Genomic DNA, 22,474 nt, shown 5'->3' with positions numbered 1-22,474 from the left:
TGGGTGTAAAAGACACTTGTTTTTGTTTCTCTGGGTTTCGGAAGTTTTCAAACATGCTCTTACTGCCAACCGCATAGTCTGCTCACTGAGTAATTGGGACTCACAATGACTTTACCTTCCTCCGCTTTTCTTGGGTACATTAACTTGTTGGAGGCCAACTACTGCTGCCTTCCCCTGAATACTGGAAGGGTCTGTAAGGTTCTTAAAAGTATTGTCTCATCATGGGCAACCCCAGACTGCAGGAGCGTTCCAGTGGCCACAGGCTCGGCTGCAGCTGCCTGTCCAGGGGCTTCCCAGTGTTCATAAAGCAGTGGAATCCCAAAAAGGTGTAGGCGGGTTGGAGGGAAGCTCCCAATGCCGGCCCGGGCCCAGAGGGAGGTTCCTCGTTTGCAACCTGCAACACCTCAGGTGTGAAACATGGAGCAGGTCCCGCAGCCTCAGGGCCCCCTGCACGACCCCTCCACCCTCCCTAGGCTCCCCGAGCAGAACGAGCGAGCGAGAACGGCACTGAGTCCACAAGCCCTCTTATTGAGGACCAACCCTTGTCCCTGCTGCTGCCCCCGACCCCGCAGGGCCATGAGGCCCCTGCAGCACCAGGTATTTAAATGGAAAAAACTGCAGTGAGCCCAGTGATGCAAGTTAAGATGTAGGCTTTTTAAGGTCATTATTTTAATTACCATTAAAATAATTGGCACTCTGGCTATCAGAAGAATGGAGGCGATCAGAGGCTCAAGGCGCCCCTCCCCCGCCCGGAGGCAGGGGCAGCCTTCAGTGTCTGTATAATTAAAAGCTCCGTCTTTCATGAGCACAATAAAGAGGCCAGGGGGTGGGCAGACGGCAGCCCTGCTGCATGTTAATGCATTTATTATGATCAATAAGCCTTTGCCTTGAGTTTTGTCCTCTGGTTTGGTATCTGCATGCCTGACAGCAGGCAGGCAGACACACACACACACACACACACACACACACACACACACTAGCGTGGGCCGTTGAAGTTCACAATTGTCTGAACGTACTCACAGGGTCTCGAAGTGTGGCCCTCTGGGGCCAGCCAGGCCTGGGAATGGCCCTGGCTCTCCCAGTGGCTGCGACTGCACACCCATCGCTCGCCCTAAGTGCCAGTGTCCCCTCTGGGTCGCCATGAGGGCCGAATGGGTTAATGCACGGGAAGTGCTGGCACCCATCTCCGCAAGGCTGGTTCCCTAAAAATAACGCCTGCCGTTCTCTCCCTTATAGTTACGAGAACTGGTCAGTATGTGCATCTACCCTGACCCCAACCAGAGACCGGACATCGGATATGTGCACCAGGTCGCCAAACAGATGCACGTGTGGACTTCAAGCACCTGAACATGGGCGCAGCGGGCCTTATCAGAGCCGCACCACTCTGCCTTACTTGAGTCTTCTTTCCAAAGTGGCCGCCTGGTAGCCTAGACCAACTAAGACCAGAGGGTTCGGCAGGTTCCTGAGGGGGCCGGGCTTTGACGCAGACGCTGAAAGCAGAGCAGCTGGGGGGAGGGGCACCAGTCACACGTTAACTGGTGGTCACATTCGAAAGTCCTTTCTTTAAACTGTCTGTGGACAATCTCAGCTGGGTTGTTACCAAGGGTGGGTGGTTCGGCGAGCCACTGACACACACACCCTTGTATCTGGATCGTAATGTGAATCTTCAGGATAATTCCTTCAGTGACCTGTCAAGGTTTCTAAGAACAGGAGAATTGCAGGAGACTGTGTGATTTGTAGTGAGCCTTTCAAAATGGTTAGTAGCAAGTTCAATTTAGCTCTTAGAATCTTTTTTAAAAAATCAAGCTGTGTGCTTGCTCTGTTGTAAAAGGATAAAATGGAAATAATTTTTTAAAGTAGAGTGGAGATCTTTCTAATATTTTTATCCATGTTTATAACTTGATGAATGACGATGAGGAGAACCCAGCATCTGGCACAGAGTTTCAGAGGCAGATAGTATTTTGAAAGCCATGTGTGTTTTCCATGCAGCCGCTCAGCCCTCTTCTCCTGAATACCTGCTCTGTCCCAGGCAGGTCAGGCACTCCGTCACCTGCTGGAAATGCTGGCAGTTCATTTAACAATCAGTGTTAAGCGTTCTCCTCTGTGGGAAGGAAGCATGGGATCCAAAACCTAGAAATATAAAATGTGCCCTCAGGCTGTTCGCTGTGTAAGTTCTGGTTCTGCAGCCACCTACCATGACCCTGGGCAACTCTCTCAGCCTTTCTTAGTTTCCTCATCTGTAAAATGGGACTAATAGTATCTACCTTCAGCGTTGCTGGCAGAATTGAAAATAAAGTACGCGAGTAACCAAGAACATTGTAGATGATCCAAAAATCATAGCCACTCACCCCTTCACAAAACTGAAGTCCATGGACCATGCAAGTCAAGAATTAACGTACAACTGTATTATACATAGGAAACCAGAACTATGTTCACTTATTTCTTATTCCCAAATAGGATTAACTGTGAAGACTAATTTATAAATGTGAACTTAAGGAAAACTCAAGCTCTGAAGGAAATATTTTGCTTTTCTACTCAAGTTAATCCTCAAATGGTCTAAGTATCTGTCACCCATTGACTTGGTGACAGTTCAGCCCTCAGATAGAGACATGCCCGCCTACTCAGTGTTCTGGTCAGGTGCTCTGACTGCAGCCAGCCTGCTGACCAGGGGCCCAGGCCCCTCTGGGGACAAAAGACTTGGGCTGGGCCACTGCTCTGTTTCCATGTGTGAACTCTGTTCTACTGTAACCCTGTCGGGTTTGAGACATTTTCTTCAGATGCAACCTCTGCTTTGTTCTTGTTCTCCATGTTGGAAATAAAATGGGGGAAGAGGGGTCATTTCTGTGACTGAGTATAATTCACGGATAACTTTAAAACAGCTTCGTGTTGCAGCACAATTTCCCCAGGCACCTTTAAAAACATAATTTCGCAGGCCCCAGACATTCTGTGTAATCTTGGAATTTTTGTAAGCTCCCCAGATAATTTTGGTTACCGGCAGCCAAGCTGCTGCCCTAAATAATCCCACTGTTTCCCCTACCCCACTCCTTGAAGTTGTCACAAGGGAGGCTGCCCTAAGAGGGGGTTCACCCCGGGACCATGGTATAGGGACTCTCTGGTGTTCCCCAGCCATGCTCTCTCTAGGGGAGAGTCAAGGCCCCAGCTCCTGCCAGGCACTTACTACTGAAAGTTCTTCTGATTCCACACCGATTTTTTGGGCACATATTCTGCTTATAGCTCTTAGAACCTCTATTGTGTCATCTGTGGCAGGATCTACCTCAGACACAGGTGAACTTGCGTTCTGCACACCATCTACTTTCGACACCATGAGAGCAACTCTGCCTACCAGGACCCTCTGGAGGCGTGAAATCTCACCCATTCACTAGGCCTGGGTGCCTGTGAAATGACGGCATCCTAATTATTACAAGCAGCCCCAAAGCGTTCCTCCAACTTCTGTAAAACTGGCGAACGTGCAGTTCACCCAGTTTTATGCAGCTACGGCAAAGCAAACTGTCCACCTAACCTGCTTTTTCCTTGCTACTTAGACCTGACATCTCGACTTCTTTCCTATTTGGCTGCTGGGGTAAAGGCTACACCGCCCTCACCTTAAAACAAAACAAGAATACTTGGGACCACCCTGAACAAAGAGAAAAGATTAGCACAAGGAGGGGGCAGAAAGGCTCATCTGACTTCCACAACAGACCAGCCCTCCCCTGCTTTTAGGAGAGTTATGTTGCTCTTACACCTGTGTGAAGGCAGATGGATTCCCAGGGAGGGATTAATAGCCTGAAGGGGGGTGGGGCAAGTCAATAAGCCTTAGTGGCCAAAAAACCACACAACCTCCATACCTCAGCCATTCAATCTGGTTTTCATGTTTTATTGGGTCTCATTCAGCAGACACTGCCAAATGAAGGTCTGAGGGGGGCACCTCCACTGTCCCCCCGCACCCCAATCTTGTAGAGCAGTAACCATCCATCCACAGATGCCATTCACGAAGTGTCCATTGTCTGAACTGTTTCTTCCAGCACCTCAATCTCCAGGGTGGTGACTTTTTCAGTGAGGACTGCGGTGGTCCCTTTCTCACATCTGTACCGGCCAAACCTAATGGGAGAAAAACAAAGGCAGAGTTAGGATCCCTTTGAGGGGCTGCACAGAGGGCTGGAGACAAGTACTCAGGCAAGGCAGCAAGCAGGACTGGACTCAAGAGCCTAGCTCTCCTGGTCCCCAGCTCTGTAGCTTTGGTGGGGATTCAACTGCCCAAGGCTCGCTCTCCTCTGTACTCCAGGGCTACAAATCAGGGATGCCTGGTGGATGTGTGCAATCAGTCAGTGTTCATGCAGAGCACCTGGCACTTAATGGGGTGCCACCTTACCCTCCCCAGAAGATGCTGAAAAGCACTTGGTCATCTGCCTTCAAGCTTCAACCTCCCCCCCCCGCCCCCCGCCCCAAAGCACCTCTTAGGATCAGCAGAAAGTGGACCCTTTTGTTAAGCTGTCGTCACCCTTCTCTTGTGTAGAAACAAGGATGACTGTTACCTGAAACACTAAAAATATGTGGAAGCAAAAACAGGATAAAAATGACCCCCAGCTAGACTCTGGCCTTGTCACTCCAACAACATCCTCGAGCCTCCAGCAGTGTTAGCTGCTCCCTGCAGCGGCGTGGTAGGTCCCCACTATGTCACACCCCACAACTCTCGGAGTGACTCTTGACAATGGTTTCTCTGAGCACAAGCAGTCTGTAAGAGCCACATCTGCGCTGCTAATTCTCACATTGGGGCCAGGAATTACAGTATCATCAAACAGCAATACAAATCCAACTGTTCTCTGGTCTTTCCCCAGCTGGGACATTATTCCTGTCAATCTGGCAGGACTACAGAAGGCAGCAAGCTATGCCATGACCACGTGCTCCTTGAACATCATCCCCTTAAATGGGCACTGGTGCTCAAATAGGAAGCAGGAAGCAGAAAAAAGTGGGCGACATCAGTGCTCTGCATAAATTCAGGAGCTCATGCAACGAAGAATGGCTGGCCTCATTTCTGCTAACCCTTCAGTCCCCACCACACACTCTTCAAAGGATCGGAGCAATAACACCTGCTCAAGATGTGCCCCAGCCCTCCCCTGCTGGCATGAAGATGTGGCTCCTTCCCCCAAGACTGGTGCCTTGGTGGCCTGTTCTCTCAGAGCCGGAGCCCCACGTGGCTCCTGTGTGCTCAACTCACCTGAACTGCAGCATCCGTGGGAGGCTTAGACACACAGGAGCCTCCTCACTGTCCTGGGTTATGGGTGCCTGGTATCAGCATGCAGGGAAAGCTTCTGCAAAGCATGGCTGCTGAGGGCTGGCAGCACAGGAGCCAACTGAGAGTCCACGCCTTCCCAGGCCACCAGCTCTGCTCCCACCCCAACTGCCCATTCTGGAAAAGGTTCCTCTACTCTGGGCAATGCCTCCGTCCCCCCACCAGTCAGCCACTGGCAGAAAGGATGACCATAAGATTCCAGCGTGTCGCTGCTGGGCTCACTGCCACCTCGCCCCCGCCGAGGTGCCCAGGCAACAAGGAGCGAGTGGCTCTGTCCACAGGGCAGGTTGCACACACCTGCCAGGGGCTATGCCTCCTTCATACCATTTCACGGAGTTTTTATAACTAGCAACAGGGTTATTTTGTTTCTGTTCTTATGTGTTTACAGTCTCCTTTACAGATGAGTAAAAATGTCCCAAAGAATTTAGATGTGCCACTGCTGAGCACAGGTTCCTTGTCCTACACAAATACTACTTTTCAGTGGCTCAAACCTGGCTCCCAGAATCCTCACCCAGGACACTGTTCCGTCTGGATGGAGTATGACCACCTCCCCCTCCCCAAACTCTCAGCTCTTGCAGCATCTTGCAAATACTGGGAGACACAGGACGTTGGGAGCTTGGCAAAGTCTGCTCCCCTCATACAGCCTCAAGCCTGGAAGGTGGTTTCCTTTCCTGCTCAAAGTCCAGGAATGCCACAGTTGTTTACAGATCACCTACGCTAGCTCCCATCATTTAAGAGACAAAGAGACTGACGGGCCCAAAGCCACCATGTCAGGCAATGACACTGCCCCAACCCCTGAGCCAGAACTCTTTGCTGCTGAGCGATCCTACCCTGCTGGGAGCACACTGAGTTCCCACAATGCTGAGCGCAGTGCCGGTTCTCAATGTTCCACTCTTTCCTTGGCATTACTCCTATGGTTTGGAACTTGGGTATATGTAGGGAGAGTTAAAGGAGGCAAACCAGAAGGTGATGTGCTTGCTGTGCTACATTCACATGAATGCGGCTGCAAGTAGAGCTTAGAGCAACATCTTGAGCTGCTGAGGCCCGCGAAGAGGTCAGGAGCCAGAGGACGGCCAAACCACCACGTGAGACTGCAAATGAGCAGCTCATCTGCACACACCAGCCACAAGGGCTGGAAACCTTCCAGTTCTATTCAGCAAATGGGGCTAGAACCCTGTCCCCCCACTCAGAGCCTGGGCTGCACCGCTGAGACACAGTGCCTGCTGAGCAGGCGCCGCGGGCAAAGAGCACGGCTCCCTGGAGGGCAGGAGGCACCAGGCAGCTCCCTAGGCTAACTTTTGGGGATTCCTAACCAATGGTTTATAACTGCTTAGGACTCTTAGACCACTCAGAAAAGCTATGGGCTGGCTTCCCTGAAAAATGCTTTTCAGAGAATTTTATATAGAATTCAGGGGATTCTTTAAGATTAGAGAAAAGAACAGCAGGCAATTCAAACCTCTCCCCTGAAACTCCCAGGCTAGGACTCTTTCCTAGGCTCTGGTCCACCTCTCCCATCAACATTTTACAAGTTAAATCACTTTTGTACACCTGACAGCAGCCCAAATCATAAAGCAAATTATGGACATAAAGCATAAAGGACTCAAAGGTCTGTGTGTAAGTTCAGCTTGAGGACACTGGACTTCCGTCACAGGGGTAATCACCAAGAAAACCCTGTCTCAGTGCCATGGAGAGATCAGGAGCAGCCATGGAAGGCAGGGGATGCAGGCAGGATCTCATCTCTTTTACTCACCTAGTCCCCTTCTTGTTGGGCACCGAGTACGGGCGGAGGAAGTCCAGTTTGCTCTTGCTGATGACACAGAGATCAATGTTACTTCCAGACCCCAGGTCGTTGAAGACGCCAGCTGCAATGGCTTCACTTACCAGCTTCTTGGCTTCCTCTTCCTGAGAAAGAGAATGGCAACGATTATGTCCACAGTCGATTGAAGGGCTGCTCTGACAGCCACAAAGTACTCTCACAAGCAGTGCACAGAATCACCAGTGAGGTAGATGTCTTCAATGCCCATTTTATAGATGAAGAAAAGGATCTCAGTACCAGAACAATCTGCCAAAGGTTCCTCAGCTATAAGTAAGTTCAGGAACCAGGTAAACCCTTTATGCATGTGCCCCTTCTTCAACACACTGCTTCACATCAGAAAATCACCGCATGATTGAGGACTCTGGGCGGACAGGAAACAATTTGTCCTCTAAAGCAGGGGTCAGTAAACTTTTCTTGTAAAGGGCCAGGTATTAAATATTTTAGGCTTTGTAGATATACTGTCTCTGTCATAACTACTCAACTCAGTCACAGTAGCACAAAACAGCCAGAGACAATATATAAACAAATGTATGTGGCTTGTGTACCAATAAAACTTTATTAACAAAAACAGGTGGAGAGCCAGACTTGGCCCATAGGTTGCATTTTGCTAACCCCTGATCAAAAATGTGCAATGGTTAGAACCGCTTCCAGGTTACATAATGAAAAAGTCAATTATCAGGGGAGAAAGATGGTGGCAAATCCAAGGGCATGACCTCTTGCCCAAGTGAATCTATTGCCTTCTACTAGAGAGCCTCCATGTTCACTGAAGTGATTCACTTCTTTCAATCATTCTCTCTTCTCCTTCTCCTTTTAAAAGCCAGTCTAAGTCACCAACAGTTACTTGTGAAAAAGCAGATTAATTTATTTCTTTTTCAAGAGGCCTTTCACATGTCAGACCCTATGCTAAGAGGTAGGGCTACAGCGATGGGTAAGGCCCCAAGGTCTCTGCTCTGTAGGAGTTTAGGTCCAAGCAGGGAAGGGGTATCAGAATATCTCACAAGTCTCCGAGTAACTATGATGCGGTATGATAAGGGCTAATGGATAACTAAAAAGGAACATGGGCTGGGTCAGCAAAGCTTCAGGGAGGGCTGAGAGGCCATGCACTAGGCACGCACAAAACAGGGCAGTAAAACCAAAGGCAGGTAGTGGAAGCAACAAGGTGGGACCTGGAGAACACCAAGTACAAAGCTCGTTAGGCAGCAAGGAGAAAATAAACCATTCTCCCAAGGAAGAGACTCTAACTCGTGCTGCACCTTCCAATCTACTAGCACATGAGATTCCACAAACATGCAAGCTGAACTAAAGAGGTCATCTAAGTACCACCCTTTGAGAAACTTAACTCCCTACCAATGTCCAGCCTGAGATCACCAAAGGGCAGATTTGCGGACTTTTGGCTGTGGGATTTCAGTGACATGAGTGCCCTCTACAGACTCAGAGAAGGATAGAGAAGGCTCTGCTTGGAAGTGGGATCCTCAGCAACCCAGCAGTAGGAGCAAGGGGGTTATTCTGGTCTTTATCCCACCAGTTTTTTTCATTTCCTGAGTGGTACCAATGTTGGACCAAGGGAGCTGGTTATTCTCCTGTGATTATACGGCCCAGTGAGAACTCATCCAAACAGGATCCTCTCATCAGGAATTCTCTGCTGAAGCTCCCAACAAGCCAAAAGCCAGTGCTGCAGGTGGAAGCAAAGAAACCATCTTGGAGATGGCTGCTGCTACCATACAGACAGCAAAACTCAACCAGTAACTTAACAAACACAGCCTCATTCCAACCCATTTCTCTTGTTAAATGACTCCAGGTTTGTGTGGGCCTGTGTCTGTGTAGGGGCACCCTTATTCCCTTGCTCCTCACCCACCCTCTCTTCTTCCTATGCCAACATCATGGCTTTTTCTCATTACTGCTGCTGGTGGCTACCGGATGTCACAAACCCTGCTGGCAGTACTTAGGACTGAAGATTTAAATTTCCCAAATCATTGTGTGTCTGAGGATGGGGATGGGGGAAGACTCTGAGGAAATGGAGATCTACACATGATATCAGGTGGCATACCTAATGTCCATCAATGAAACTGAGCCCATAGATAACTAGAATGCTGACAGTGCACAGATCACACGTGAATCTTCCTCTATGTTGCAAATATTCTGAAATGTGAATAGATGAACTTTAAAACTTAAAAAAATGTGAAGTATTCTGTATAGCTTGGTTTATTCATAAAGTTATTGTATGTGCTTTTAAGTGTAAAGGACTTTTAAAATATGGACAGACAGACCTTTTAAATTCCTTTCCTCCCCAATTCCAGAGAAGATAATTCCTTAAGGAAGAATATCTCACAAGTCTCCAATTTTTTTTTCCAGTTCTACTCGCATTTCATATACACAGGATTGAAGATGTTATAAAATGGAATGAACCTGACATTTTATTGAGCATCTACTGTAAGTACCGAGTTAGTCATATTGATGATCATTTTTACCTCTGCCCTCAACCATCTTCTGAAGTTAGTATGGTCAGAAACTATAGCTAAGAGAGTGAAGGACTTGCCCAAAGTCACCTAGTAAACAGTAAATTAAAACCGGTCCACTGGGCTCCAGAGCCAGAATGCCACAGTACCACACCAGCTCACAAGAAACCTGTCTCAACTGGAGGCTTCTTAGTGAGTTGGGGACAGTGGACAGCAGGTCCCTGATTTAGGGTATGTCCCTCCTTAATCACCTAGGATCTTCAGAACCTGAGCAAGTTTAAGAGAAGGATGGTGGTTGCCAATTAGTCTTTGAGCAAATGGGCAGTTCCTCTGATGGTTGTTTCTGTAACAGGGACAGGGGAGCACTGTTATTTTCCAACTTGCCCACAGATCACCACTTTCTACAATGTAACATGGCAGCGATTAATATTAAAAACACGTATCTTGGGAAACGTGGGTGGTTCAGTCGGTTAAGCATCCAATTCTTGATTTCAGCTCAGGTCATGATGTCAGAGTCATGACATCAAGCCCAGCATGGGCTCTGCACTCAGCAGGGAGTCTGTCCGAGATTCTCTCTCCCTCTCCCTTTCCTCCTCCCTCCCCTGGCTAGCTCTTTCTCTTTCTCTTTCTCTCTCTCTCTCTCTCTCTCTCTCTCATATAAATAAATCTTAAAAAAAAAAAAAAAACAAAAACCTATGTTTTGGGGCACCTGGGTAGCTGGGTAAGCATTTGAGTCTTGATTGATTTCAGGGTCATGAGCACACATTGGGTTCTGCATTTTGCATGGAGCCTGCTTAGGATTCTCTCTTTCCCTCTCCCCTTCCCTGCACATGCTCTTTTTAAAAAACAAAACCCAAAAACAACCCATGTCTTATTTCACATATCCCCTGCCCCTACCAAAAACCCTCAAAAGGCAAACAGTGAAAATTTACCAAGCCTCTCTTGTCTACTCATTAGTCATTAGTGTCTTCAACAAATATTTAGAGACACCTACTATGTTCCAAGAAACGCTTCGTATGTCAAACACAGTCTTTTACCACCATTATTTCCACACTCAGAATTCTAGACACATATGCAAATATGCTACTGAGCATATTCATCCTGTGTTTTCTTTAGAGTGGAGTTTCACAATTAAACAACTCTTGTCTTTAACACGTTCTAACAAATATTTAAGAAAACCACTGAGAAGAACCACCAACTGAAAGCAAGAGGTGGGGAAAACAGCACATTTTTATCTGTCTCTGGCCCACAATAAATGTAGGAAGCACTGCTCCTTCCTTTAGGATTCATTCTTCATAGGGAAATTGCATCTCCCTTTTCTGGAAGCTGCAGGGTGACCCGGGGACAGCTGCTACCTGTGGCCCCAGCTGATCAGACCCAGGTGCCATGCTCTTGCCCACTGCCAGGCTGCAGTCCTCCCCTGGCCAGCTGCTCATGGATTTACGCTGCTAGTCACAAGGGGCCATCGATTCAATGTGCATACAGACCAGCAGGACTCATCCTGGCTACCAGAAAAATGGCCCTCCATCCCAGTGGCTTTTACTTTGAGACCCTCGACCAAAACACCACCACCTGGTGATTAAAAGTTCACCAGGAAGATGTGGAGGCAGACCAGGTCTGAATCCCATTTCCTACTTACTGCTGTACAACCTTAGGCAAGTCACTTCCTCTCTCCAAATTCACTCTCCTCCCTTGTAGTATAGTGACAATAAGTCAGGATTTACCAAAGGACTGCTGTGAGAATTAGAAATAAGGTACAGAAAGCACCTACTATAGTGCCTGGCACATAGATGTTGCTTAATAAAAGGTAACTTCTTTATTAAAGCAAGCCAGAGGGCTCCTGGAAGTGCTAAGACAAAATTCACCTCGAAGTAGTGACTGCCTGTAACAGAAACCCCGGGCCAGGAAGATCCAAGCAAACCCACTGACAAATCTGCCCACAGTTCTGTGAAGAAGTTCCTATAATAATTAATCTAAGCAAAAGGCATACTCCCTAAAAGTTCAGAGAATATAAAAGGAGCACTTCCTGCTTTATGGCTACAAAGACCAAACTAACTGGGAATATCAGTCCCCCGGGCCACCCCTGCTTCTTAAATGAGATTACAATAAGAGTGATGTACTGTAGTACAAGTCAGCTGTGACAAGCAGCACTTTATAGAGCTATCTGTTTGTCTCCATCACTGCATCGTGCAATGTGTCCCTGGACTCCAATGTGCAGCTCCATTTACCGCTACATGACAAATGGGCAGCACTTGTAAAAGGCACAAAGAGGTCCACGTCGGCCATGTAATGGTCACCACAGCTGTACCCAAGTGCTTGAGGGGACAAAACAGACCCCCAAGTTCATTAAACTGACCAGTAATGGATCTTTCAAAAAGTGCCTTAGGAATCGTACAGAAAAGGCTAAAATAAATAACTCAGCATGGAAGGCTAATCTGAAATGGTGTTTGATAAATTATTTATAACACAGGCGATTGTCTGCATTTAATATTGGAGCTACTAGTAGCATCTTTAAAAGATGATTTATGTGTTGTAATGCTATTAAACTTTATATTGGCCCACTGCTAGCTATAAAGTCTGCTGAGATTTAGAGAATGAGTTTTAAACTGTCACTGCAACATCATAGGAGATGGAGACTGTATTAAATCTTTACTTTAAACCTGTTATCTAGAGAGTTGCATTTTGTAGACACTCACAAACTGATAGATTACCTCGGCATCCACTATGGTGCAGGTCCAAAATAGTACTGCAAAGAAACTTTTGTACATTATTCTTTTCGATAGCTACAATCGAATTTCTCTTCTCACTTAAATGATTTTTAGATGAGGAATGTCACCAGAGTAAAATGTAGGTGCCCAGCCACTGGGCACCCCGGACAGTTCAGTATCAAGTTAATACTCTTTAAATAAACCCTCTATGCTCCACCACTCAGTTATGCATTCCAAACAGCGTTTTACTTACATCAGAGGCAGACAAAAAATTAAATATGCATTCAATGGAAAACCTAACATACTATTTTAGATACACAGCTTTGGAATGTGAAAACACGTGTGTATGGCAAGTCATCTGAAACAAACTGACCTCTATCTAAAAATTTTTCAAGGGGATCCCTGGGTGGCGCAGTGGTTTGGCGCCTGCCTTTGGCTCAGGGTGCGATCCTGGAGACCCGGGATCGAGTCCCACGTCGGGCTCCCGGTGCGTGGAGCCTGCTTCTCCCTCTGCCTGTGTCTCTGCCTCTCTCTCTCTCTCTCTCTATGTGACTATCATAAATAAATAAATTTAAAAAATAATAATAATAAAATTAAATTAAAAAAAAATTTTTCAAGAATTTAAAAAAGAAAATTGGTTATTTGCTGGAAATAGTCATATATGTAGCTGAGGCACTGACATTAAAGGAACTGAAAAAAGAAGAAATAGCCTTTTTCACGAAGGACAGAATTCCCCTGGTTCTGCTGTCCTCTGGGGCACTGCAGATGCATCCCTTTGCCTTCTATCCCACCAGCATGCCAGGAATCAGGGGACAGTAGCTCTCCTACCTCTGCTCCAAGGAAAGAGAGATGGGGGTGGCATCACAGCAGGACCCTCTCACACCTCCCATCAGTTTTCCCAGTAGCTGCAAAATCTACAAGGACCATTTGGTTCACAAGTTTCCTAAAAACTAAGGACGTTAGCCACTGAAAACTGAAGCAGTCCATATTCGTATTGGAAAACCTGCATTATCTTTTGTCACTTTGATCTAAAACAGCAAAAAATGTGATTGCTCTGATGATCTGCAGCACAGAGGATTAAAAGTCTGGGTGCGATGAGAGTTTGGGCTCTAACAAGAGGACCCAAACCACCCCCTCTCCATCCCTGTACCCTAGGCAGCTAGCACGTGGCTTGACGTGGATGTCAACAAATGATAACATGACACAACAACTTCAAATGCATTCATGGCTTTGCCAACCTGAAAGATGAAATAAGTTACGAGACAGATCATGCCAAAAGGAGTGTTTCCAAAAGGGCACCAGGGAGCAACAGCACTCCAAGACAGGTAAACACCTGCACAGAAGAGGTTTAAACATAGTGTTCTGTAGCAGCCTGTGGACACGCTGGTGTTCTGCCTATACCACTGATGCGGCCTGGAGGAGTCATTTATGGCTGATGGTTGAATAATATTTAAAGAGCTCAAAAAAGTGTTTAAAACAGTCCCCCCACAAGCAGAATGCTTCCTGCACTCTGTAACACACATAATGTATCCCATGTGTGGCCACATATTTTACAGTGGAAATGGTTAATTTAACATTTTTTCAGGCTGAGCAGTGTGACAAAATCAAAGGTGTCTGAGTTTTGGTTCTGGCTTGAGCAGTCTGGGTAAACACGGCCTGCCTGTGTGAACCCCTGGGGAATGGTTAGGTGTACTGAGGTACAGTTGGTGCTGAGGGTGCCCAGAGTGGGGACTGAGGTAGAGACTGCGTCTTTAGGGTCTAGAGGGCTGTGCCACTTCTTTCCCCCAAAGCTTTTCTGGCACCCAGGATCTGAATGATGCAAATAAGGAAGGACAAACCTGCTATACGTGCTGGAGTGGTCTAAGGGGTTTTCAGCAGAGATGGGAAAGGGTGTTCACCCTTTGGAATCGCCAAAAACGCACTGCCAACTCGGCCCATCCCAAATCATTAAAGGATGCCTAATTATAACTCAGGGCCAGGAGAGGAGATGTCTGAGGCTGCTGAACCACCATGAGCCAGAAACAGCCGCTAAAGAAAAAGAAAAGCTCAAGACAGGTGGAGTACTGATGGACATGGCGCTGAGCTCTGGGAGCCACGGGGTACCCGTTAGAAGAACAAGGATAATGCTTGTCCAGGGGCTGTTGAGAGAACAAAGGGACGGGAATGTTCCCAACACACAGACTTTACAATCAGAACCGTGAACCAGTTCTATGGGAGAAGGGAAGACACCAGGGTGTAAGAGAACCAGGGCACCCATCACATCCGCTAGACCTAAGCCAAACGCGTATATGCCTTACTAAGTCTTCATCACCACCTGTAAGCAGAGGCGCCTGAGGCTCTTAGGAAGGCTGCTGGCACACTGAAGGCACACAGCTATGGGAGTGGGCATCAGGGATCAGTGCCGGGGTAGTGCCTTGCCTCACCACAGCCCACTTCCTATCCTGCCACAGGAAAGCTGGTGGTAGGGAAGAGGTCTTGCTGGATTCTGAGACAGCGAATGGGAGGAAGAACATCTAAGCTTCCAGAAGGAAAAGGACCAAGAGAGACAGGAACATACTGCTTTCCGTAAGAAGAAATCAGCGTTCACAGCATATGTGTATACAAATATATATCTCCAAAGCTGCAGTGAATCAAATATAATCAGAGAAAAAAACAAGACTAGGTTTGAATAAAACGTAAGAAGTATGCTCAACAATCCACCAAATGAAAACCAAGCTGCCCCAGGTAGAAATAAGATCTTCATAATATTTCTGTCTCTCCAGTGGTTAGTGATAACTCTGCCAATAAATTCCTGGAGATGAAAACAGAGGGGAAAAAATGAAGTGAATGTTTCTTGGGTAACAACAAAGATTAAAAAAAAAAAAAAAAAAAAAAAAGAGCCACTCTCCCATCTGGGGGATGGAAAGCACTGCCGAGAGCTGGGCACATGTGGGAAGGTTACTGCGGGGAATGTTACATTGCATGATCCTGCTTCTACAGCCTCACGAGGACTAAAAAGGACTAGAAGGAGATCCATCAAGTACAGAGCACCTTTGAGGAAGTTTAAAGACCACATACGAGGCAAGTTTCACATGATGCAAAACCCCTGAAAGAAATGTACAGGTCAGTTTAGTTCAGCAAACACCTACTAATGTTCTGATACGAACATGCTCTGCAGCCACTGTGCTAAATAAACACTGGGAATAAGGTTCGAACAAAGAGCTTGCCCCAGAGAGTGTGGAGTCCAAGAGGGAAACAAGAAAAGCTCACCACAATGCGGTGAGAGGTGACAAGAGGCAGGCCTGATGCTAGAACTAGAGGGTATAAGGGCTCACAGGGCGCAGCCGACAAAGACAAGGCTGAATCCTGACATATAAGTAAATGGTAGCCAAGCCAAGGGATGGAAGTGACGGAAGAAGGAAAACTGACAACAGGAAGGAGAAAGGCGTGGCTGAGTACCAGAAAACCTTATGGGCCATAAAGGGCCCTGCATCGCGAGGTGGTGGGAGTGGAGAACTTTAAGCTGGTGCATGATGTAGCTGGGTTTGTGCTTTATGAAAGTACAACCTGAGGCAAGAGAGGAGAAGCCAAAAGCAGATAGAGGAGAGCAGGTGATTACAACGTTCCCAGCGAGATGGTGGCAGCTGGCTGGGAGGAGGACCATAAACAGGCCCGGGAGGCTGGTGTGGCCAGGCAGCAGCGAGGGTCAGGTGGGAGTGCAGGGGATAGGAAGGAGAGGTGCCGCCTGGACTTCCAATGTCAATCACCGGCACTGACCCCACTCTCAACCAACTCAGCCATCATAGAAAGGCCCTTTATAACTTCTTGGCAGCTGTTTTTCTGGTAAGTGGATAGGAGATAATGATTAACTTAATTATATATTCTAAACACTGGTAAGCTTCTGCAGTAGGCACCCTAACAGGTATCACCGAGAATGGACAAGATAAAGGCAGAACCAGTGAAAGCTGTTGTTTAAGCGAGGAGGACATTTGCCAACTTGTAAATGCCATTTCATTGGTGGCAGGGGCTCTCAACCCATGCCTGTCTGCCCTCTGGAGTGTGATAAAAAGAGTATAAGGGGTCAATTAACTGTGGGGGGCAAGAGCCAAAAGAATAAGGAAGTTCTAAGGGAAAATCATGGTCGTGAGGGTTTGGCCACGTGTAAAGTAAACTTATTAGAAAGTTGAAGTGAACAGACCTAAGTAAAGCAGAGAGCAGATGGGAGGAGAGGAGGAAAGAGGGGAGTGGAGATCATGGAGCTACCCACTCAGACACTTCTCCACGAGGCCATGGCTGATCACTTTTTCCTGGGATTCGGGGCACACACAGCCTTCAGATACTCTCTGTTATGTAAGGTTCTTGGGAAAAAGGGGGGAGCCTTCTAAAGGGACATAAAGAAACTTCTGGAGCTGATGGATATATCCACAATATGACCGCAGTGGTGGGGGTTGAGGGGAGGAAGGAGGCAGCAGAAGCAAAGAATTTAAGAGAATGAAGACCCAGGAGATCTAAGTCCTGTTACTTATGAACTATGTGACCCTGGTGGTAAAGTCAACATTTTTAAGTCCCAATTTCCTCATCTGCACAAGAGGCCTGAAACTATCTAGCACTGGGGTGGTCAAGAGGATTAAATAAAGCGCACTCTACGCACAGCAGAAACTGCTAGCACAGTGCCGGTATATGACAAATCCACGATGGGTGCTGGCCTGATCCAATTCTCTTCTTTCTCTACCATTCACAAACGCCATTACCAGAAGGCTAATTCTTGCAGAACTACCAACACAACGGACAACTGATCATAACTCAGTACTCTGTTTTCTCAACCCCTAATTCAAAGCAAATCAATTATGAGTGTAGCGCCTGTACTAAAAATGAAATTCAAAATGATGCCGTAAAATCCTGTGTTCACATGAACACATTCCATACAGAATTTACTGCCATGCCAATAAGAACTGTACTAAGTGGCACATTTTCACTTATTATATTTCATTAGAAATATTATCCTAAAAGACAGAAAAAGAACCTACATTACTATGTGCAGGCACTGCGCCAAGTACATTCTTCCACTTACTATTCTAAATAACCCGTTAATGCAGGAACAACCTGTATATCCATTTTACAAATCAAGGTAACAAAGGCTCAAAGAGGGAAAATGACTAATCCAAAGGCACATGGCCAACAACTGGAGGGCCTGAGACTCTAAGGTTTTGTCTGACTCACATGTCCATGTTTTGTTTTTTCACTCAGGACAAGAGAACCTCCACACAACTAGTCTCCAAAATCACTAATGATGCTTGTCTGGTCCTTAGGTGTAACTGATGAAACCCACTCATGGGTTTACCTTTTTAAAACGTTTAACCTCTAAAATTCTTCAAAGATGCAAATATAAGGCTTACATAATGCTGCTCAATCATTCCATCAATTCATCATGTTTGTTAACAGTAAAACCAAGAGCATCCTCATGGATTTCTCTAATACAGACTGTATGCTCATCGAACCCCGAACCAACAGCCTATCACCTCACTGCATCAGTACTACATTCAAATATTTGCATTTCCCTACATGGATAAAACCTCTCAGCAAACAGAATGAGTCAAATTGTTTTTAGGCCACCCTGTATATCAATAAAAAAGATACCACTTAATTTTCCCATGAGGCCATCTGTGGATTATAAATCTTAACTAAAAGTGACCAAGAAAGCCAAGTGTACTTTAGTTTTCTTCTGTCATTTTGGGGCAAGAAGCAGTCAGTGGATAAGAGAACAAACTTTTATTAAGCCAGAGTGCAATTTACTAACAATCCCCTCAAGTACTGGCTCAAACCCAGGTTGTGAATGAGTTTTAGGTTTTATAAACTGAGGCTACAGGGGCTACACCAGAGGCAAAAATCAATCTTCATGCTCAGACCTCTTCAAAGACTATGCATGCACTTTCCATCACGCCGTTTTTGCTGCTCTGTCACCCTAATTCAATTTAGCTTAGTTAAAAGAAACCAATGTATTTATTTGTCAAGGAGCCAAAGTTAATGTACCCTTAAATCTTTTCAATATCCCTGTATCGTCACAGTTCCAAGTTTAGAAAAACTAGATTCTGACATTATGACAGGCTGACAATGACTCCAGGTGTGACTGTGCTCTCTATGCTGTCCATTGCAAATAGTTTCCAAAATCTGTACTACTAGATGGAATTTTAAAATATCAATTTAGCACAACTTCATATCATTTTCTTATTTTTGTTTCTATACCATTTCAGGGTTAGGGGAGAGGAGTATAAATTACCTCACAGAAACCCACAAGTAACATTATCCGTTAAGGTTAAAACTTTAACTCCCTTCCTGAGGTATGCTGCTGGGGTCTCATTACAGGAGGTAAGCTCACATTCCGCCATGCACAACACACTAAGTACCAGCATCTCCCAATTACACTGCAACGGAAATCTCAAAGGACATTTGAAAAGTCTACACAGCTCCTGCACCCACTGCCGAAACACAACCACCTCTAATGGAACGTGGCAGCTTTCTAAACTAAATATTCACACGCAGGGACAGGGATGCTAAGCTCAGCCTTATCCCACACTGAAGAGCAGATGCTAATTAAAAGGCCACACTGACTCAGGAAATGACCACCCAGACAACTTTGGACACCGTCTGGAGCTCCGTTTTCCTGTTTCCAAATTTGTTCAGGTGTCCAAACTTCCAGGGTTATACAACCAAGTAAAAGTTAGAGAGGAGCCCCTCCCCCCACCTTGCACCTTTGTACATGATGTGATGATGCCCCTTGGTCTCTCCTTTTCTGCAGTCTTCCTGTCCTACCCCTTCCCTCAAACCCCAAGACAAAAAAAGAAAAAAATTTAAGCGAGGAGGCACATGCACTTTGAGGCCATCTCAAAGTCCTCAGATGGATTCCACCAATTTCCTCTGTGCCTCCCACAGATGTACCACTCTTAGACTCTGCACACCACACTCTCAGTAGGTGCTTGTAGGCCGGTCTGCCCCACTAATTTGTAAATGTTACTAAGGAAGGGACCATGGCTCACAACAAGGCACAGACCTTGGCACCCCACTGGAGATCAGTACAACTTAGGTGAATGGAACATCAGGCCACCCTTACAATCTCTGAATGATCGCCACCTCTCAATAGTTTATAATATAAAGGCTCCCATGATGCTTCAATGGGGATATAAAAGATGTTCTTTTGGTGATGTAGGTACCAAGAAACTTCTGGTTTCTCAGCCTGCTGCCCTTCTGCCTTTGCCAATTTTGATGCCTTTGAGAAAGCACCATTTTTTAAAGCCTTTATAACAGTAGAAAGTATCCAGGTTATGTTCGTTCTGACCATAATCATTTGGCTATTTTTGGAACAGTTTTTACTTCAGCTAGCAAAATCAACACTGTGACACAAAAAAAACAAAAACAAAAAGAACCTGTCATAATTGTAGTAATGGCTTTGAAATCTCTCATCTAAGCCAACTTTACTCTTATGTCTCTTAAAAATTGCTAATCCCTTCAAATATTGGTAGTTCCATTTATTCAGAGCTTTGGATACATTGTATTTCCCAACAACGTTTCCCCCTTGAGTTGATACAGATATATGAAACCTGTGAAACAAAACTTCTCTGCCTGTGCAAATTATAGGAGCATTATTAAATTACCATATGTTCCAGATCAGAAGGTAAAAATAGTACAGCAGCCCAGGAAAACTTCCCAGCCCATGAAAGCCGGCAATTATTGACATACAGATCAAGTGCTCAAGTTCCCCTTCTCTTGTAGTAGTGGTCCATTTAACATTTAAATATCTCATATAAGTTTACCACTCTTGGGACACCTGAGTGGCTCAGTGGTTGAGCGTCTGCCTTCGGCTCAGGGCATGATCCCAGGATCCAGGATCAAGTCCCACACAGAGCTCCCTGTGGGGAGGCTGCTTCTCCCTCTGCCCATGTCTCTGCCCCTCTCTCTCTGTAAAATCTTTAAAAAAAAAGTTTACCATTTTATGTTCATTTACAGAAAATATAACATAAACGTATACAGGTGCCACATTTAAATATTTAGCCCCAAGTGTTATTTTACACTTAATTTTTCCATAGAGCTATTTCATTTAAAAAAAAAAGAAGAAACTTTCCTACAATTCTTAATCACACTTGAGCGTGTATTAGCGAATGTGTAACGTATAGCTGCTTTGCACACCCACATGCTCACCACCTCCCACCTCCCCCTTTCTGATATCACACACCATACAAGTATAATAAACCATGTTAATATTTCATACCACTGTGAAATATGCTGGAGTATCAATTCAACATCTGCTGTCTTTAGGGTCTGGGAGTCCCGCAGAGACACTTTCAATTTGTAATTGAGTTCTATGCTGAATTAATCAGCAGTTTATCTTTTTTACTAAAATAACGTCTTCACCACTAACCCAAATTTACATTAACAATTTATGCCAAATTACCTGCCAAGGCAAAACTTATAAGATTCTAAGCTACCATCCAATAACATTCAGTCCTATATTTCATTTCTTATATTTCTCTAACCAATATACAAGAAAAGTGGAAATCCATTGTTTAAGAGCTGCTGGCCTCTAACCACACACAAGCTTTTGGATCCCTGACACAGAGCCTTACTTCTGACTGCGAAATTCGGGGCGGGGGGTTCCCCTCTTCTCCTGAAAGCCAATGTTCAATAAGTGGTTATGATTCAAAATTTTTACAAAATAAGAGTTCCGGGATGGAATGAAATCAGTGAATAATAAAAGAGTTTCTTTTCTTTCTTTTCCCAAGGAGCTATGGCAGTCCAGTCTTGGCTTGAGTAACAGAAAAAGACAACCTAAATAAAGGAGACATTGTTAGTGTCTTAAATTATGTCCCTGAGACCCAAGTTAGTAAAGGCCATTCAACATGGTAAGAGATATATAAAGAAGTTCATTTTCTGTTTGATATTACATAGAATTTTTTTTTAAGATTTTTAAAAATTATTTATGAGAGAGACAGAGAGAGAGAGAGAGACAGGCAGAGACACAGGCAGAGGGAGAAGCAGGCTCCACGCAGGGAGCCTGATGTGGGACTCAATCCCAGGTCTCCAGAATCACGCCCTGGGCCGAAGGCAGGTGCTAAACTGCTGAGCCACCCAGGGATCCCCCTACACAGAATATTATATTAGAATAGAATATTATGTTAACAAAACTAACTTCCTTTTAATTCTACCCATACAGTTGAAAGTCACACCAAACATTTATTTCTATTCAACAGTGAAATCTAGCTCTTTCTGCTCTCTGATTAAAGAGTTGCTGGTCACAAAGAAGTTAAATTTTGCCTGCTGGATCTTGCCACAGGTGCAGAAAGCAATATACTTTGTGAAATATTTCTCCTATACAGGATATTTCCCCCTGCCTTTCTCAGTTATAGGAAATATGTAAAGTGAAAACATTTCAAATGGGAACACCTGCTCCAAAGAAATGCATCATAAATAATTACCTATCTACCAGAGTAAAATAATCCCTCCTTTTCAATCTACTTTGCCCATAGCTGTATAAGGAATTTCCACCATCATACAGAATGGCCTCCTGCAATACTACCTCTGAATCGCAGCACCAAGTATAGTGTAATGCTTTGCATTCAGCTGGTACCCAATAAGTACCTGCTGATTGATTACATATTGACTTCACAAGAAAATGAAATTCAGTGGGCACATGGCATAGTGTGAAAAAAGTACTGCACAGAAAGATTTTTGGGAAAAAAAATCAAAAAAGAATTCTCCAAGTCAGTAATGATGGCAGTGTAGCATTTGTAGTACTTTCAGCATGCCTCAAAGATCTGGAGTTAGAGGACTTCAAATTTTACACAGGGTCACTTCCCTCAGATCTGCTGACTTGAATTCTAGAGGCCTGGCCCCCAGAGGAATCCATTTCTAGCTCACTGGAGATTTTGGTAAATCATACCTCTTTCTGGGCCTCCTCTCATCTAATCCCCTTTTATTTCCTGAAACTAAATGGGAAGACCTAAGGTACTTTATAAAATTTCTTTTGCCCCTTCCTCAAAGTACCCCACTTTGAACTTCAACTTGTATCATAGGCAGAATAAAATGGCAAGGGTGGAAACGACAGCCCCACCATTAAGTAAGGGTCTGAAGATACAGAGATGAGGACACACAGACTCAGCTAAATGGACATTAAGCAGCCATTCCTAAATCAGGATGATGAAGAAATCCTACAGACTTAGAAGGAGAGTGACAC

General features: G+C 45.4%; 2 protein-coding genes across 7 annotated transcripts in view; one reads left to right on the top strand and one right to left on the bottom strand.

Annotated features, from left to right (window-relative positions):
- NEK6 (NIMA related kinase 6) overlaps window positions 1-2,838 on the top strand; it is an 83,318-nt gene extending 80,480 nt beyond the window's left edge. For all 5 annotated transcript variants that reach the window (XM_025475098.3, XM_025475097.3, XM_035720800.2 and 2 more), the window contains one exon: window positions 1,237-2,838. In XM_025475098.3, coding sequence (XP_025330883.1) covers window positions 1,237-1,347 — 111 coding nt within the window. In that variant the 3' untranslated portion in view covers window positions 1,348-2,838. The remainder of the gene's footprint in view (window positions 1-1,236) is intronic.
- Window positions 2,839-3,853: 1,015 nt separating this feature from the next.
- PSMB7 (proteasome 20S subunit beta 7) overlaps window positions 3,854-22,474 on the bottom strand; it is a 63,329-nt gene continuing 44,708 nt past the window's right edge. For both annotated transcript variants that reach the window (XM_049115053.1, XM_025475099.3), the window contains 2 exons: window positions 7,041-7,192; window positions 3,854-4,098 (listed from right to left, as the gene is read on the bottom strand). In XM_049115053.1, the coding sequence (XP_048971010.1) occupies window positions 3,987-4,098; window positions 7,041-7,192 (264 nt within the window). In that variant the 3' untranslated portion in view covers window positions 3,854-3,986. The remainder of the gene's footprint in view (window positions 4,099-7,040; window positions 7,193-22,474) is intronic.

Source organism: Canis lupus, chromosome 9 (genome assembly GCF_003254725.2).
Source record: "Canis lupus dingo isolate Sandy chromosome 9, ASM325472v2, whole genome shotgun sequence".
In the NCBI taxonomy this organism is placed as follows: domain Eukaryota; kingdom Metazoa; phylum Chordata; class Mammalia; order Carnivora; family Canidae; genus Canis; species Canis lupus.
The sequence above is the reverse complement of the archived record's forward strand: the minus strand, read 5'-3'. Positions and strand labels throughout refer to the sequence as shown.